This window comes from Lonchura striata, chromosome 30 (genome assembly GCF_046129695.1).
Source record: "Lonchura striata isolate bLonStr1 chromosome 30, bLonStr1.mat, whole genome shotgun sequence".
Classification (NCBI taxonomy): domain Eukaryota; kingdom Metazoa; phylum Chordata; class Aves; order Passeriformes; family Estrildidae; genus Lonchura; species Lonchura striata.
In genome coordinates, this window is record NC_134632.1 from 4,756,441 (window position 1) to 4,774,938 (window position 18,498).

General features: G+C 43.2%; 1 protein-coding gene across 1 annotated transcript; it reads right to left on the minus strand.

Annotated features, from left to right (window-relative positions):
* Nucleotides 1–1,543: 1,543 nt before the first annotated feature.
* Nucleotides 1,544–18,026, minus strand: RSBN1 (round spermatid basic protein 1). Its single transcript, XM_021535977.2, has 7 exons — nt 17,675–18,026; nt 13,487–14,157; nt 7,748–7,885; nt 7,193–7,335; nt 6,179–6,346; nt 4,958–5,066; nt 1,544–4,399 (listed from the first exon to the last, which is right to left on the minus strand). The coding sequence occupies exons 1-7, from the start codon at nt 18,024–18,026 to the stop codon at nt 3,956–3,958; spliced, it is 2,025 nt and encodes a 674-aa protein (XP_021391652.1). The 3' UTR covers nt 1,544–3,955.
* Between the last annotated feature and the right edge of the window lie 472 nt (nt 18,027–18,498).

Below are 18,498 nucleotides of genomic sequence, written 5' to 3' on the forward strand. Positions count from 1 at the left end.
ATCACGAAACAGCAATACAGGAGTCGGTATCTTTACATGTTGTACAGAGAAATCGGGAAAAAGCGGTGTTTGAATGCTCGGGGTGCCCTGGCCGCTGCTCGGAGCCCACGGGAAGGGACAGAACACGCTCTGGGGGACAGGAACGGTCCCTCCGCTCCTCTCCCACCCCCGGCAGCACGGCGGAGCTCAGCACGCAGCTCCTTCCCAGCCCGAAGCGCTGGAGCGCTCGGGGAAAGCTCGGACAATTTGCCTTGTCCCGGGGAACTGACCTGAAACACGCAGGAAACCTGGCAGAGCGCAGCAGAGCCCTGGGAGAAGTGTCCCTTAGAATGCCCTGGGGACACCTGCTGGTGTCCCCGCTCCTGGAACAGAACCTGCAGGAACCTGCACACAGCGACCTGGAGCTGGTCTAGAGGAGAGAGGAAAGCAAAGGCAGCTGCCAGCTCAGCTGCACGCTGCATTTGCTAGTCCATTTCTAACAAAACCGAACCACTCTATCCCTGGGATTTTTCAGTCACCAGCACTTGATTTAAAGTCGAGCCTAAGCCTCGGTTCTGTTTCACACACAGAGCATTTGGTCAGTGACAGCTGTCTCCAGCACAAAGCTGGAGTATTTTCTACCTGACACACATCACCGAGCAGATCCTCACAAATGGAGCACTGAGGATTTGCAGAACTGACCAGCACATTTGTATTTAGGAACTGTGCTGCATCTGCTTTCCACTGAGGGTAACAGAATGTTAAGGTGTTGGAATGGACCTTAAAAATCATCCAGTCCCAACTCCCTGCCATGTGCAGGGACACCTCCAGCTGGGCCAGGCTGCCCAACCTGGCTTTAAAAACTTCCTGGACTGGGGCATCCACAGCCTCCCTGGGCAACCAGATCCTCACCACCCATCACATTTCTTCTTCATCTCTAACCTGAATTCCTCCTCTTTTGATTTGCATCCATTCCCCTTGTCCTGTCACCCAGTTCCTGATGAACAGCCCCTCTCCAGCTGCAGCCCCTGCAGATCCTGGAAGGAGCTGTGAGGAGTCCACACTTAACAGCCCAAAGTTCCTCAGCCTTAGAACAAGTCATCAAATGTGGCTCAAAAAATCACATCAAATCAAAGGTGATGAGCTCATTAAGAAGCCTGGTTTAGGAAATCTTGGAGAAATTCAAATAGCAGCTATTTAACATGAGATACTCAGAAATATTTACTGGATTTGTTCTGCTCAAATACTAAGTGGCCTGAACTTGTTACTTCCTCTCTAAACTACTCTAGCTCATTAAAAGAAATCAGTGTTCTACAGGTCTTGTGCTGGGAAACATTTGCATTTGTCCCATCAAGGCTTTGTTCTGGGCAACTGAAGCAATGGCTGGGGATGAGCAGCTTCCCAAGCAATTCCTCTCACACTTTACATCCAGAGTTTAGATGGAATTTGAAGCCTGTCAGTTTGGTTAAAGCACAGCAAAGCTGAGCATGGATTTAGTAAGAGATTCTCAAACAGCTTGTTCCTCTCTCCCTCAGTCTTCCAAAGTAGGATAGCATCAGCAACATTCAGGTCATTCAAAGATACCTTTATTTATGTGCATTTAAATCTGACATTAGGTTTTAAGTTAGTAACTGAGCAGAGCACAGAGAGCATGACGCTATTGGTCATGTCCCTCCATGCAGGAGGAAGTCAGCATTTTCCTGGTACTATAGGCTGTTGTCACAGATTTCACTAAAGCTACAGCTTGGAAAGCAGCACAAACCACCCTAGTCTTCCTTCATCCACTTGAAAACGTGCTGTTAGAATTTACAGAGGACTTCCAAATGGATTCCCTCTTCCTTCCATTGCAATTTTCCCAACAAACAAACAGGTTGGTGCACGAGGGCTCTCGCCCTGCTTGCTCTGCCTCTGCAGGTCCCTGCAGGTGTGACAGTTCCTGAGAGATCAGTGCTGGCTGCCAGGGACCAGGGAAGGCACCCCGGGGACGGGACGGGCAGGAGCAGCACGGGAGAGGCGGAACAGGCACGTGGAAGACTCGCAGACTTGGTCAAAAGGAAAGAACACCCCTGGGGAATCTTTGAATGTGAAGGATGAACTGAAACCACTATTGCCTGTGAGGAATTTTACTTTGCACAACCCTTAAAGCTATGAAATTCCTCTCAACATAAAAAGTGGAAAAAACCCACCAGAGAACTGACGGCTCGTCTCTGAGCCGCGCTGAGTCATCTAGAATTTCTGCTAAGATTAAATTACACCCCTGCATGAATCACATTACTTCTCATCATAAAAGCTTTCCATTCTAACACCTTATTTACACAGATTACTAAACGAGTCACTACCACTTCAATCTGTAAATTAGTTTTAAATTGAAATATTTCCTAGTCCTCATTTTTGTACCGAAGACAATACATACATACACATAAGGAGTAATACAGGTTCTAACTAATCACTGCAGTATCTTCTGAGGATTATTTCTCTATCAGTTTAAAATAGTGACCTCTACACTGAGGTGCTAATATGTATATAAAAGCCTACACAAACAATATTGCACAAAGTAAGATTTATAATAGAGTAACATATTTTAGAGACCCTTATAAAGAGAAGAGTAATAATTGATATTAAAAAGATGCATCCAGAACTAACACAGCATCTTTGCTTTTGTCTAGTCTAACATAGTGTTTCAAATCTTTCCTCCCCAGTGAGGATTAGAACAAATAAAGTTATCTGGAGACAGCTTAAGTTGCACCAAACCCCAACTTGTACTCTAAATGTGGGGAGGGGGGAGGAGGGAAAAGGGACTTTTCCTTTTGATGACTGGAAAGGGCAGTAATAAATGGGGTGAGTGAAAGTCAAATACAGGTTACACGTTAACATCCAGAAATATTGAAAGATTGTTTAAAAACTGTTGATAGCTGACACTCTACACATTGAGCACGTGCTGCTGATTTTTCCACAGTAACTGGGCACCCAGGAGCTACACATGGAAAAAGCAGTCCAATGCCAAAATACTTTTTATTGTGAAATACTAATACAGAACTTACACAGTAAGGCTGTCCTTATTCTAGGGAGTCAGGTATCAGCTCAATGCTTATTATATTAAGTGCATCAGTACAAGGGAAATTGTGGATCCATTGGACACGTTACGACCCGATCAAAACAAGCTGCCAAGTTGGTTAAGTATTTTAAAGCCTTAAAGTGCTCAAAGATAGCAGTTTCCTCCACAAGACTACCAAGAGGTTCTCTAATTTTGACACTAGCATTTATCACATTCAGGGAAGATGTATTTTGGAAGCAAAAACCCCCACACCAAACAACATAAGCAGTGCTATGAGAAGTGTTAGGTCAGTAAGTCATTGCATTTCAACAGGAATCAGACACTTGCTTCAGTTCTTTTTACAGGTCACCCTTGTAGGAACTGTAAGAAACATCAATTTCTATAGCTTGTATATAAACCAACATGTCAAGAACAGACATACCGAAAATTCCACAAATCATCAAAAGTGCTGTGCTTTCTCTATTTTTTCTTTTTTCTTTTTTTTTTTCCATTTTTTTTTTTCCTTTTTTAAGCAATTAAAATGAGATGGGGAAATCACTTTGCAAGTCTTCTACAAAAGCATCACTTTCTGGTGAAGATTAGAGATAAAGTAAAAGTAGGGAAATAACACTGACCAATGGAGCTCAATCATTTCATATTCCTGGAGGAATTTCAATCTGATTTTGAGAAGATATTCAACATCTCTTTACTTAAACAGAAAGAAGTGGTAGACCACTGTTACAGGTTGTACTAAGGGGTTAAAATACAACTTGAATTTTGCATAATCTGTGTAAAAAAGATATGCTTGACATTTTGGAATGTCACCTTTCTTTATAGAATTATAGGCAAGATTTCTCCAATAAAACATAAGCCAGTTATAAAACTATAACTTCACATCAAAATTTTAAAAAGTTGTTTAAAAAATGTTTGAATATATACATATCACACAGAAGAGCCTGCATGATCCTGTGGATTGTGTTGCTGATCAGACTCTATTTTAAAACCTGGAAGGGGCTGCGCCACCTGATCTGGTTGCACAAGTCCTGATATTGAAGAAACAGAGGAGAGCTGAATTTCTATACCTGGTTCTTCAGACTCTATTTTTACACTCACTCCTTGGGGTTCACCTTCTGCCTCTGTATTTCCAGGAACATCACTGTTCAGGCTTGAATTGCTTTCTGCTTTTGGAGAAGTCTCCCCCACGGGGTGATACTGTTTGAGTCTGATGTGCCAGGCTAAGCTGCAGACTGCTGACACTGTTTTGAACTGGTGAATGACATTTCTAGGGATGAAGTAGATGTCATTGTCACACAACTGAATCCTAGCATAGCGAATGCCTTCCCGTCTCATTTGGTTTAGTTTGGCTTCGTCCACCCATTGAACACACTGGGAGAAGGAGAGATGGGAAAGTTAGTGGTAAACTCTTCAAACAACTCAGCATCTTCCTATTTTCAAGAGAATTCATGTCTAAATAAGAATGTCTCTGTTTCATGGGTAAAACTTCAAATTCAGAGGAAAACTGGACTTTAAAAATACAATTTCTCTGATGTCTTGAGAGGACATCTTGAGAGGAGAATGAAAAGGTTTCTGTAGTTACAGTTAAAAACAACAACAATGGGCTGCACTGTTTGGGCTGACAGGACTGAGTTTAGATGTTTCCATAGCCTAAGACAACATCAGAAGAAGCAAGAACAGGCACATATGGCTTAATCAACAGGTTGTTTCTATAGCACATGCTGGGACTCACAGAATGAACCCCAGCTTGGAGGAAAGGAAAAGGTCCCTTCCAACTCAACTATTTTATCCTGAAACACAAGGAAATTCACCCAAGAGAGCTGAGAACTGAGAGGATACTAAAGGGCTGACTGTAGGGAGAAGCTGGGATCTGTCAGAAACTCCTCTCTAAACAGCAGGAAGGAGCTGTCACAAGGGAAGATTTGATACCTGAGACACTGGAGGTTCATGCAGGTCCAGCTGAAGTCTCTGCACAACGTCAGTGAAGTCTTCAGCATGAAAACAAACCACATCTTTGGTTATACGAGGCTGGTCACTCCTAGAAAAAAAAGAGAATTCCAGGAATTTTTGAAGTATTTGAGTTACAGAGCATTCCAACTCTTCCCAGCAGAAAGCTTCATTGAACCAATGACCTGCTTGAGTGTTACACTGTGCACAAAAGCTCAACATTCTCAATAGTGTATTATTTTGAAAAACAGGTATAATTCATATATTTCCCTTTTTTCTTTCTCCATTTTTGCTGCATTCACAACAGAAGGGATGTTTGCATGGACAATGCACTGAAAAGCCCGAGAACCAGGTTCAAACTGCCACTATCAAAGTTCTCTGTGTTGTAGGAACCACTACTTGCCTCAATTCTTCCATTCTATAATTGAATAGAATAATTCTGCATTAAGGGAAAAATACAAAATTACAAAGTAATACTGAAGTTGAAGCAGTGAGGAGTTTTATTCAACAATATAGGAAATACTGGCATCTTTTATTCTAATGATAATGCTAATAACGCTATCCAATTTCTAATGTAATTTCTAACTATTATTATAATGATGCAAGTCCAGTTTCTCTGCAAGGTCAACAGCAATATCCTGGGTACATGACCTGAGAAAGCACTGCAGCTGTGAAATTAATTACACTGAGCCCTTAGACTACAGTTACAAAAGCTAGAATTAATATACCTGCTCAGGAAAGGAATAATCAAGGATGACAGTCCAAGTTTAAGGCTTTTGTATATCACTAAAATATTCTGCAAGCTGCTGTTCCAAATTTTTTACTGCCTCAAGATGGAAAAATAAGACGTACACAGCTTGAGGTTTTCAGCTCTGTGCAGCTTTTGACCCACAGAATGAACTAGGTTGGAAAAGACCTTTAAGATCATCTAGTCCAACCTGTGACCTAACACCTCCTCATCAACTAAACCATGGCACTGAGTGCCACGTCCAGGCTTTATTTTTAAAAATATAACATTTTTTAAAACTAAAGCCACGTCCAGGCTTTATTTTTAAACACATCCAGTGATTCCACCACCTCCCTGGGCAGACAATTCCAGCCATTGCTACATTATAGGGTTTAAACCATTTATGATTAGGTTTATTTTGAAAGGATTTTTTTTTTTTTTAGAAAAAGAAGTGTTGCATCCCAGCAGCAACTTACCATTCCCCAAACTGCACAGCCTTGAGCACCCCGACAGCAGCTGTGCTCTGCCAGTCAAAGCCCTGCCCCACGTGGTCAGCGTGAGCTCTGGTCCTGTCCTCGAACAGGACCTCGCGGGGCTCGCTGGTCCGAGGTAGGTACTGCAGGTTCTTGATCTCGTTCATGGACCTGCAACAGCAGAAAAACACACACTAAAAATGTCCCTGCTGCTCAAAAATTCACATTTGTATTGAAATAATCTTAAAATTCTGGGTGCTGCAGGCTTCAAGGGAACAAAGGACTTCCCTCTGATTTTTTTCTAGGTGTTGATTTGGTGAAAGATCAAAACAAAACCAGCAAAGTACAATTCAGGTTATAAGATCAAACTTTATGAAACAAATCAAATCACATAATGTTTGTGTTTACTTGTGCTGAAAGATTTCCTCCAAAAATGTACCAGTATGTAAAACAGAGCTATCTTACAGAAACGGAGCTTCAGTTATTTGGGAGTACATCCAAATATTCTTCTTGAAATGACAACTAAAATATACTTCCAAATCTCCTGAAATTTGTTTTAGAGCACTCTTTCAGAGACAGAAAGCAAGAATACACAGTAATTCATGGGCAGGCAGTGTAATAAGTGCTTTAGCACTGACTTTAGAAGGCAGCAGGAGCAGTGGAAGGATCTCTACTGTTTTACAGCATTCCACATGCCCTCACCACCAAATTGGTTCACAGAAATAAGAAGAATTAAGTCTGCAGGATAATAAAAAGAGGTTTTAACCTTAAAGCACTGATCTAGGATATGTGAGAAGTACTGAAAGATACTGTCAGAAGTAGTGAAATAAAATAACCACCAAGGGTAACATTTACTTTATCAGCTGAGCCAATTTGAAACAAAGTGAAAGTGAATCTTAAATGTGAATTAGTCCTCTGAAGAGCCAGTTACACATCAAGTATTTAGCTTTTGTTCCCAAATCTGACAGACTTAACTGCAATGTTCTACCTCAAGTACAAAAGGACCCCAAACCTTACCGGCGCCGTTTGAAGGGTGATTTTGGCATATCAGCTGTGGGGATCATCTGCTCTCCCGGCCTCACCCACATGATGGGCCCATCATCACTCTGGGACCTGCACTGCAGTCTGAGACTGGAAAGAGTCCCCCAGGGCAAAGTCATCTAAAAGAAAACAGGAACAAAACAACCCACAAAATACACATAACACAAAACACTGGGTGAGATAGAAAAATTAAATGATGCTTTTGGTAAAACTGGTTCAAATCTGCTGTCAAAAAAATTGCATAGAAACTAAGCAAGTTTGAGAGGTAAAAGATATTCAATGCTAATTTTATCAAGCATAGTTTTTAGGGAAGTAGAAGTGCATGTATTGCAAGTATATATAATAAACTTGATTATTTTTAATTAGCCACCTCATTCCATGCCTTTCAATTGGACACAGGAAAGAATGAACCTCAGTAGCCCAAATAAGCACATCAATAAAGAAAATACCTTACAGTTCCTAATTACTTGGAAACCTAACAATTGCTTAAATATCTAAAGTGCTCTGAACACACCAAAAGTTACTGCTTACTCTAAGAAATGGAGATTCTTCCAACATATCTAGGAATTCTGGGAAGTAGTCCCCCACTTCTTCATCCACTGCTCCCACCAGGCTGATCTGGCGCATGGGTCCTGCTCTGTAGGTGCCACAGCAGTACGTCCGATTGACCTGAGGGCCAGACAGGAACACAACACCAGCACAGCTTTAGTTCTCTCACAGGAGGATAAAAGTGACTGATCTAACACAGCTGGGATCAATCTTGAACTCCTCTACATCTGTTTCAGCAGATGTGCCTTTGGAAATATGCACAGGGACTGTTTAGAACAGAAGAGAAAGAAAGGACTCCTGCCTGTACTCCTGACAGGAAATCCTTCTGGAGTCTGAACAACAGCAAGTGAATATTTGACTAATTCAGGAACAATTCAGCACTTCCAGGCTGACTTGAGAAAACAACCACACAAGGCTTCATTGTGACTCAGTCTCTCACCAGCAAGCTTCAACTCTCCACTAGTTTGTGCATTTGGACTTTTGCTTCTTCATTTCAAACCGGATGCTCTTGGGATATGCACATTCCTCAGTTCAGTGCTGTCCCTGAGGTCCTTCCTCTGGGACTGCAGTGAAAAACCTCAGGGTCTTTCATGCAGTGGTTCTGGTCATATTATACACAGGAAATTGGACAAAAAACAGATGAAATGAGGAGTTTAGCTGGAAAGCCAGTGCTCATGCAGAAGAATTTTAGGATAGCCATTTGCAGTAGAACCTGCTGTCAGTGCTGGGGTCAGAAAAACTTTAATCTCACAGCTCGTGGACATCCTGTAGGACACAGACTGTCCTACTTTGCTGGGTCATCTGGAAACTTCTCTTGTGAACTTCCTGTTCCCAGAGGAGAGGCACTGGCAAGACTCCAGTGTTCTATAGCCTCATCCTATGGACTGCAGCTGGAATGTGCCATATGGCCACAGAGGAGGTTCTGCACAGACACCACAGATAACTGATGTACAGAGCACAAGTTTTACAGAGCACAAGTCAGCTGTGCCTGAGCCCCAGCCTTCCACCACCCTTCACTGTTCCAGGGGTGAAAAACTGCAGCTGCTCTCCATGGCTGAGTGGTGGGACAGGACAAACAATTACTGGTAAATGTGCAGTTTAACAGTCATGTTCACCCAATGTTATGCATTTTAGAACTCCACTTATAGATACATGGACATAGCAGCTTAGCTTTAAGTTTAGTTTCAGTTTTGCATGTTTAGCCAGCAAACCAAACGTCATTAAACTACTCCATGCAGTTGTTAAATTAGGAGAGACTAATAAAGAATAAAGTTACTGCTGCAATTTTATCCTCCAGTAGCAGCCATAGATATTTCACAATTATACAAATTTAGCTCACTCTATTTGCTGAATGCAGTTCAGAGCAGAGCAGGAGCACTGGAACACCGCAGCAATATTTTTGTTCTGTGCATCTATAGAAAAACTGAGGACTGAAGTGTTCTGGTCCTTATCCAGTGAAATTTAACTGCCTGGCACTGTTTGTGTTAAGTGGAGACAGACTCCTTCCAGATCAGTTCTGTGCTACTGAAACCACCTGGTGAGAGTCACTAGTATTTTACAGGTGTTTGTCATGAGTTAAAATGAATTATAATTCCATATGAAGCTTTTTCTTGTAATGTTTTCAAAGGAAGTGAAAAATTGGAAGCTTTAACTTTGTTTTTTTTTAATGCACTGGAACAATAGAAAAACAGACAAGTACTCAGGACTTATAAAGCAAACAGAAGAAATACTTAAGGGAAACATTTGATTTCAATGCTTTGCTAGTTTTCAATATAAACTAAAGGAATATACACACTTGAGAATTCAACCCAGGACATGTTTACACTGACAACATGCACCAACCCACAGCAATCCCCAGCAGGCTGTATTATTCATCTCAAGCACCTCAATCACAGGGGATGTAGTCTACTAGTTCAATATACCATAAAAATCTTCACAGCAGCTCTCTCATTCTTAATTCCTTCTGAGCAGCAAACACTGGTTAGGCCAGTGGTCTCAAAAATATGATGCAATCTGAAAGAACAGGCACCTTTCTCTCCCTTTACAACTGCATGGTTTAGTGTCCCATGAGTACACACCCTGCTTGCTGCACTGCAAGGTGCTTTGGTGTTTCATTCACCAGGTGCTCCAGATTCCCTCTGAGCTCTGTTCACTCCACAGTCACCTGTGTGCACCCCTCATTGCAGGGAAGAAAGCTGAGATGATGAAATAGCTGAAGTCACTTCATTATATCCATTAGGACGTCTCTTCTCTCAGTGATTTTTATTTTTGTTTAAAGTTCAACTCTTGTTTAGGAATTTAGCCAGGGTCACTCCAGTTCACACAGCTGCCAGAAGTCAGTAACTTATTACCACAGCACCTCCCTTGCTATAATTTGTTCCCTGTGCTGCTTTAAAAGCAGCAGTGGATCACAAGCAGTCACTGCCACTGTTTTTACTGTTGCAAAAGGACAATGGGGCCAGTAAGACTGCTCAGGCAGCCTGTGCCCTTTCAAATGCCACCCAGCCACCACTGCTCTGTGTACCCCCTGCTCCACACACCAACACTGACAGTGAGTTATGGGCACGTTTAAAATTAGCTCCAGTGCTCATGGAGACATTTTCTCTTGCTGCACCACGTGCCTCTCAGTGTTTCCCACACTTGGGTGAGAACAGAAGCAGACAGGCAGTGCTTCCCGGCAGAGGCTCAGAGCTGCTGTTTATTTGAATGCTCCCGAGGCACCCCGGCCTCACCACGGGTTAAGTGAGCAGCACAGGATGAGAAGAGGACACACAGATGAGGAATCAGCTGGAGACAAATGAGGTTAAGTCTCTGAAGTTTCTCTCCAGTTGCAAGAAAAGCATGAATCAGTTGACAGCAACAATATTTCAGCATGCCAAGTCAGCTATAAAACCAACCACACAAAACCTTGGCTACAAGAAGAAAGCAAGAACACAAGGCTGGCTCCTGCTGAAGGACAATGAGGCACAGCAAGGGTGACATGCTTGACTAAAATCTGACATAGTGCAGGACCACTGGGCATTGTTTATATGGCTTTAGTGACAAACCAAGTGAAGGATGCAGTACAGATGCACAATTTCTCCATTTCATACTTTGATAGCTACTGTGAAAAAAACAGAAATTACCCCTCCATAATCAGAGATGTTCATATGGGGTAGGCAAACTACCCCATATGATGTGGTTCATGAACCACAGCTGTCAGGAACAGAGCAACCTATTCTGAACAGCAGGAGTAAGAAAACTTACCCAGTTATCACCTGTTGGCTGCTTCTCTCACATTCTTCCCAGAAGGAAGAGCAGCTTATGCAAAACCTACTTCCCCAATTCTCTTTCCTGGCCTCTTCCCAGAAACCCCACACACCCTCTGTGACAGTGTAACTGTTCTTTGGATCAGAGAGAGAATTCATCAGGCAAGTTGATCAGTTGGGAAAAAAAGCAGAAGTGGTTTTTTTAAAACTCTAAATATATTCCCATTCACTGAGTGGAAGCAGTTGTACAGAAACAAGTGATAAGGAAAATAAGAGTTCATTCTAGCTGCACTGCAAAGAACTTCCAAATTAAAGCGTGCCCTTATGTGAGGAAAGCTTACAAATTTCTGCTCAGTGATTTGAGTCTTGAAAGCTCTCAACCCAAGTGAAAAACTCCACAATAAAGCTGAGCTCCAGTACTGAAGTATTAGAACCCATGAGAGCCAATGCAAGAAAAAATCCTCAGGACTCTAAAACTTAATTATTTTAAGATACCGAAACCAAACATTTAGGTAACAAATACATATTGGAGTGCTTTGCTATAAACTCACTGCCCTGAGAACAAAGGAATTCACCTTGCAAGGCAGTTAATTATCACAAGACTTACCAAGTCCTTCAGATTAAAGTCCTTATTTTGAATACTACAATTCAGTTTCTCTAAAAACACAAACCAGTTGAATGTCATGCAAGCCAAAGGTCACATTAACTTGCAGTTTACAAAACAAATTTTGATTTCTGAACACTGAATCTTCAGGATTCAAGACTCCCTAAAGCTCCCAAACCCCTTGGCACAGGTCAGCGCAGCAAAACAAACTCATGCACAGAGAAGGAATCCAGAATGGAGGCAACTTAATCATAAATAACCAGTGTTACAGCATACAATAGTGCAACATGTTTAATCTGCAAAAGCACAACTATGAAGTGCTTCTGTACTGCACAGTTCTCTCACAGAAGGGTGAAAAGTGAAGCTTGGCCAATCTGTTCAAGCCTCAGCAGAGCTGCCAAGGAACAGCAACACAACAGCCAGATTCATCATCCCCAGCCCTCGAGCAGGGCACTTCTCCATTCCAAGCCAAGGCAGCCTGCAAAACTTGGTGAACCCACCACAAATTTCTATGTTTCTTCAGCTTTTCCATCATCTGTATTCCCTGCAGAGCCCTGCTCCAGCTGCCTGTGACAGCTCCCCTGCTCTGTTTGCTGAGGGAGAACTGCACTAACACACTTCAGCCAGAGAGGATTAACCAGGTCATGCTGAAGCTGGGTTTAGAGAAGTGGTTTAGACCAACTGAACCTTATGTCATGACTCAATCTTAATCAAGTTTAGACAGTGCTTAAAATAGAATTAATTGAAGTACCAGCAGACTATAGCCCAGCAAAGCCTCTTATTTATTACCATACATTCCTCACTTGTATTTATAGTGCCAGTATTCGTGTTCACAGGACATTCATTGAGCAAAAATGCAATTGGTAAACATTCTGGAGACTGTTTAGCCATTTCAGGGGTCATCACATGTACTCAAGCCAGAATGCAATCAGGAACTAAAGAACACAGATAAATCACTAACACAGAAGACTTTAAAGCCTGACCTGTGGACACATTTCACATCTGCAGCACACAGGTGCGTGCTGTGCAGAAGTGCTATTGCCCACAGCAGTGGTTAGTGAACTAGTAAATGTAATTAATGTCTCAAGTAAAGACCTTAAAGGTAATCAGCAGTTTGGATCCATTCTCAGACTAAAAAGAAAGAAGCTTTGTTCCATCAAAAAGAATTTTATCTAAACTGTAATCTTGTGGTATACTCATCACTGCTAAAATCCAAGAGACTTTCATATGGGAATCTTAAAATTAGCTTAGTTTTTACTGTTGCATCCCTTTAAGTTACACGGAGATACAATTTCAGAATTTAAACTAGTTTAAGCCTACCATGGAAACTGAGGGAGTAAATAAAACGAAGCTCCTTTTCAAGGGAATTAAAAAGATTCTCTAACCACTGACAAGTTAGAAAGTTTAGACAGCACAAGCTACTGAGGGAATTAAGATGTTAAAAACCTTGGGAAACAGATATACTGAAACATGAAAAGTAACACTGCAAAAAAACCAAGTCACATCTCTGACTAGAAAAGCAGTGTTAGCATTTGCAGTCTGTGCAATTCTTGACACAGACTTGGCTGTTGTTTTGAACAATTTCAGTGTTTTCCCAAGTTTAGAAGAAAAAGATGCTCAGTGCAGATCTTCCCTCAGGTCACAGGTAGCAGTGTCTGACGTGTGATTCACCAGCTACCAGGGAGCACAGAAAAGCTTTAAGCAGAAGCAGGAATACACAGCACAGCAGTGTAGTATAACATCACCTTTCTTCATCTGCTCAGAAAATACATTTGTGACTTGCCTATTTTAAATCACGTCTGCTCTGGGTTACTGAGATTAATCAAATCTAGGTATTGTGCAACATTTATGCATTTGAATAGTTCTTACCTGAGAGTGAAAATTTGAAATTGTTGTAGTTTCAATGTCCTTCTTGCCCAAAATTTCCATTTTTACTGGAGTGTTTGGAAAATTAAAAGCAAAGTAATCCAGGAAGTCTGGTAAATAGGCAGCTGCTCCATGCACTATGGCTAAAGCATAGTAAGCTGCATTTTTATCATTTTCACTGAATGACAACGCAAGAAACTCTTCTGCAAATCTCTCCATCTCCACTGGAGACAAAAATGAGAGTTCATCCATGTAAGCGTGCAGGACCAGGGCACCTCCATTGGACTGATGCTCCTCGTGAATGAAGTTACTGAATTTAGTGCCAGTCTTCAGGAAGCTGCTGCGGACAGAGTGCTCCTGGTGTGTCACAAAGGGGGTCTGGACTCCCTGGGGTATCCGGTATTCCTGCATGCCCAAGTTCAGTCTGCACAGCTGCTCATCCTTCAGGTACCTGAAGGATTCCTTGCTCATTTCCAGGCTGTCACACTGTCCTTGAGACAGAGTCTCCTTGTCAATGCGAGTGAGCCCAGCACACACTGTCTGCACCTCTTTGTTGTACATCTTCAGGCGTTTTCCCCTCACATCTTCCCGGTGTTTCTTTTTCTTTTTTTTCTTTATCTTCTTCATAATAAGACTGTCAGCTCGCTGGCTTTTGCCATTTTCATCTGGAGTTTCTGGCAGCAACAATAAAGAGAAGATTAGAGTTCTGCAGTTGCAGCATATTCACCCCAAAAGAATTCAGGCCACTCACTTGCTGAAGCCATGTATTCCCAGGGAGACCGACCAGTTGTAAAACATTGCATTTTTGGTTGTATAATTAAGTCAAAAGTCAGTACCTATAATTATACAAATAAAGCCTTGAATTAAGGAAACCTTCCAAAATTCTAGCTTAATATTTTAGAAATACTTCCATTTTAAACAGATTTATTAGAATACCTTTCAAAGGAGTCTGTAGTTCGGGACATCTATAATTAAGTACGTTAATAACTTCTGACATTTAAGGCAGTGCCATACAGGGGAAGAGGATAAACAAGTATGTGTAACATTTAAACATTAAGACTTTCATTACTGAACACTTCCCTGATTTTGGATACATGATACAGAAGCAAACAGAGTAGCACTGAAGAGCTACAAGCTTTACTTACATTTAGAGAAGAGCTACAAGCTTTACTTACATTTAGAAGTAAAAACACTTAAGTAAAGCTTAGATTGCTGATCTTTTAAAATTAAAGGACCCAAATCATCACATCAATGGATTCAGTCCTGTAGTTAACGATTCAGTTAATGGAGAGAAAGAAATTAAGAGCCTGTTTCAGTTGTTTGGTTTTATTTTTAGGTTAATCAACCTCTAAAAGGATGAGAGCTAAAATGTGAAGTAGTAGCTCTGTCAGGCAAAATGGAACAGCTTAAGTTGTTCTTCTTTCAAGAATAAAAACTAATTCAAATAACATTTAGCAAGGGACAAAGGTAATTAGAAAATTTGATGGCCCAGCTGTTACAAACTCAATTGCCAATACAAGATTTTAACGTGCCTGAATCAAAGAACCATTCCATCCAACAGTGTGCCCATAAATCCCCAGGAGCTGTGTTAGCAGGATAGCCAAGGCGATGAGAACAACCTGCTGCTGAAGGCAGCACCTGACTAAAGATGCAGTAACTAAAGTTTTACTATTTCCCCTCAGAACAAGGCTTTGTCCTAATGAAATTTCCTTTCTCTGGCTGCACACTGGTATTCCCTCTTTATTCTCTTAGAGTGCTAAAGTTAAAGAAAAAAAAACACATTACACTCTTTTATGAAAAAGGGTGCAGTGATAAACAGAGGCAGCTCCAGGTTCTTCAGTGTAACCAGTGTTTAACTGGATCATTACTGGTTTGGTCTCGTTACTGGAGAGGGCTGACCTTCATAACAGCCTGGAGTAAGGAACAGAGTTACTCATGGAGCAAAGAAAGAGCTGATTGCTTAATCCTCACTTCATACAATAGTCTTAGGACCTGAAAGACAAGTTTTCAGCGTGCTGCTGCAGCCCTTGCAAGCAGCAAAGGCCCCGATCTTTCTAATTCAGAGAAACCAGGAAAAGCAGGGCGGTATCACTTGTTCTGGGAAGCCAACTGAAACGGTTCTTGGAATGAGGTTTGCTGCAAGGCTCGGATGCGAGGAGCACACGGTTTGCTCAGTCACTGGGCTCTAGAGCACAGACATTGCTTTACTCACTGAGTGAACGCGCAATTCACACACCAGTATTTGTCCTGGTGGCACCAGAGATCCCAAGCTGCAACTAAATAATAATTTCATGCCACCACTGCACTGCTGGGAATACTTCCCTATGTACGTTTCTAAGAACATTTAGTTGTTAAAGATTTCTTATTGTAAGCATTTCTGATTTTACATATAGTTTTAAAACCTCAGACATTTTAATTCAGAGTATCTTCCTGTATGAAACCATGTCCTAATAACAGACAGAAGAATCCTTGCATTTGGGAACTTCCAGTGAACATGTATCTGTTTTCAGGATAAAAGCTGCCCTGGCTGCTGCTGGATCCATTGAACACAGCAGAGTCTCACTATTACAGTGAGTAACTGCTGTATTCAGTGAAGCTAAACAGTGACATTATAATAATGCCTGGCAATCCTGAAGGAAATATAGTTTTAATTATTCCTTTAAATAAACAGAAGGCCTCCAGCACCTCAAACACAAGGAGGCTGTGGACAGGTCACTAAACTAAGGGCTCCACAGTGAGGCAGAGTGACAGCAGTGCCAATAACTCAGCTACTCTAAAATGATCAGACATCCCACAACAAAAACAGAATCATTATTAAACAGTAAAAAAATGGGGGTTTTCACTGTCACCTGGGGCCACAGATAAGCATGGGACAGTCAATGTAATAGATAATTTAATTAGATTATACAGCAAAATAAAAACAGATAGTCAGGGAAAGAAATACAGCCCCATCCCAAAAGGCACTACCCCTACAGCTGAGGACAGGCAGTGAAGAGCTTCAGATGAACAAGCAGCTTTCCTTTACAAATCTGGAATTTTGATGCTCATTTTCACGCTGTTTAAGCCTTCATTAAGAGGCCTAATTTAATTCTGGGTTAGAACTGACACAGTGACACTCCACTCTACAAAGTTACATCGCTCCAAACTTTTGCTTTATGAATACTGATAAAATTTCAGAGGTTTATAATCAGAAGTTTTTATAGTCACTATTCAAGCACAGTGGTGTGGAAGTATTAACCAGAGGAGAAAAACCTCTCCTGGTACTAGTTTTGCCTGTTCTTAAGACAGTACTACCTAGACTTTACTCCAGACACTTGACTTCTGTAAGCAAGTGCATCTTTGGTTTCTTTGGCACAAAACCTGCCCATACACTCCTCAAGCATAATTCACCACATTATATTTTTAATTACAGAACTTTTGCTGTTATTTTCTATCTATGTTGCTCTCTCCAAGAAGCTTTTTACTACAACAAATCTCTGAGCAGAACCAAAACAATCACTCTGTACTGTTAAAATAAAATAAACAAAACTATGCACAGCACATACTAAAATCCAGAGTTTTTTGGCCTTTCAATAAAAGAAAACACAGAATAATTCGGGCTGCAAGGGACCTCTGCAGATCATCCAGCAAAACACCCCTGCCAAGGCAGGGTCACCTGGAGCAGGTGACACAGGTTTGAGTTTGGAATATCTCCAGACAGGGAGACTCCAGGACCTCGGTGGGCACCTGTTCCACTGCTCTGCCACCCTTCATTGAAAGAAATTCTTCCTCGTGTTGAGGAGGAACTTCTTGTGTTTTAGTTTCTGGCTATTCTGCCTTGTCCTGTTGCTGGGCAGCCCTGAAAAAGAATCTGGCCCCATCCTCTGACAACCGCATTGGAAATATTCGTATGGAATCACGAGATCCCTTCTCAGGCCACTTATTAAAACCAAACAATTAAACATTTAAAAACAAACCCCAACAAACCAGCACCTCCTCACACTTTAACGTGAAGAACCCTTCACACCCTCAACACCCGCACGCTGCACCTGTGACGAGACCGATTCTGACAGCAGCAGGAACAACGCGGCCGCCCCGCGCTCCGTGCCCGGGGCAGCCCCGCCGCCCTCCACAGGTGCGCCGGGGCCGCAGCGGCGCCGCCCGGCCGAGCCCGCCGGGGCACCGCGACCCCCGCGCTCCCCCGCCGCTCACCTCGCTGGCTGGGCCGCCCCGCCGCGCCGTCCGCGGGGCTGCCGCGCCTCGCCTTGTGGCCGGCGGGCTCGGCGTGGTGCCGGTGGTGGTGTCGGCGCTCCCCGGGAGGCGGGAGGCTGAGCGGGGAGAACGTGAACAGCCCCGCGGCGGCGGGGAGGGCGGGTGGGGGCAGCGGCTCCGCCGGGCCGGGCCCCGCCAGCAGCGCCTGGCTCGGCCGGGCTCGCTTAGCGGCCGGCGGTTCACCGGGTGCCGCCCGCCGGCGGCGGGGTCCGCGGGGCCGGGCGGGCCGGTCCGCTGAGGGCGGCGGCGGCTCCTCCGGGGCCCGCGGCACCGCGGCGACCTGCGCGGCCATTTCAGGGGCTCCCTCACACACATTTAAATGGCCCGAGCGCCGGGCGCCGCCGCGCACGCGCCGCCCGCGGGGCACCCTGGGACTTGTAGTTCGGGGGCGGCGGCGCGGGTCACGTGGGCGGCGGGAGGAGGGCGGGAAAGTGCTGAGGGAGAGCGGAGGAGGGGTCAAAAACTTTTATTTCAATGGCGTTTGGCGCTTTTCTCAAAGTGCTTCGTCCATTAAATACCGGCCGCGGGGTGCTGCGGAGGTTTTCCCCATGAGGGAGATGATGCGGAGCTGTTGGAGCGAGCTTAAGGAGGCCATCCCTGCCCGTGGCTGTGGGATGGAATGAAATCATTGAATCATAGAATGCGAAGGGTTAGGAGGGAACTTAAAAATCTCGTTTCACCCAGTGCCATGGGCTGGGGCACCTTCCACGACAGCAGGTTGCTCCAAACCGTATCCAGCCTGGGAGAAACAGGAATATAATTTG

What these genes read in the sequence shown, in the direction of transcription:
- RSBN1 (XM_021535977.2), bottom strand. Translation starts at nt 18,026, where the DNA reads ATGGCCGCGCAGGTCGCCGCGGTGCCGCGGGCCCCGGAGGAGCCGCCG. An exon ending in AAGAATCTCCATTTCTTAGA is followed by an intron (nt 7,336 to 7,747) that starts GTAAGCAGTAAC and finishes GTTTTCTTTTAG; the next exon opens with ATGACTTTGCCCTGGGGGAC. An exon ending in TCACCCTTCAAACGGCGCCG is followed by an intron (nt 6,347 to 7,192) that starts GTAAGGTTTGGG and finishes CTGCTGTTGCAG; the next exon opens with GTCCATGAACGAGATCAAGA.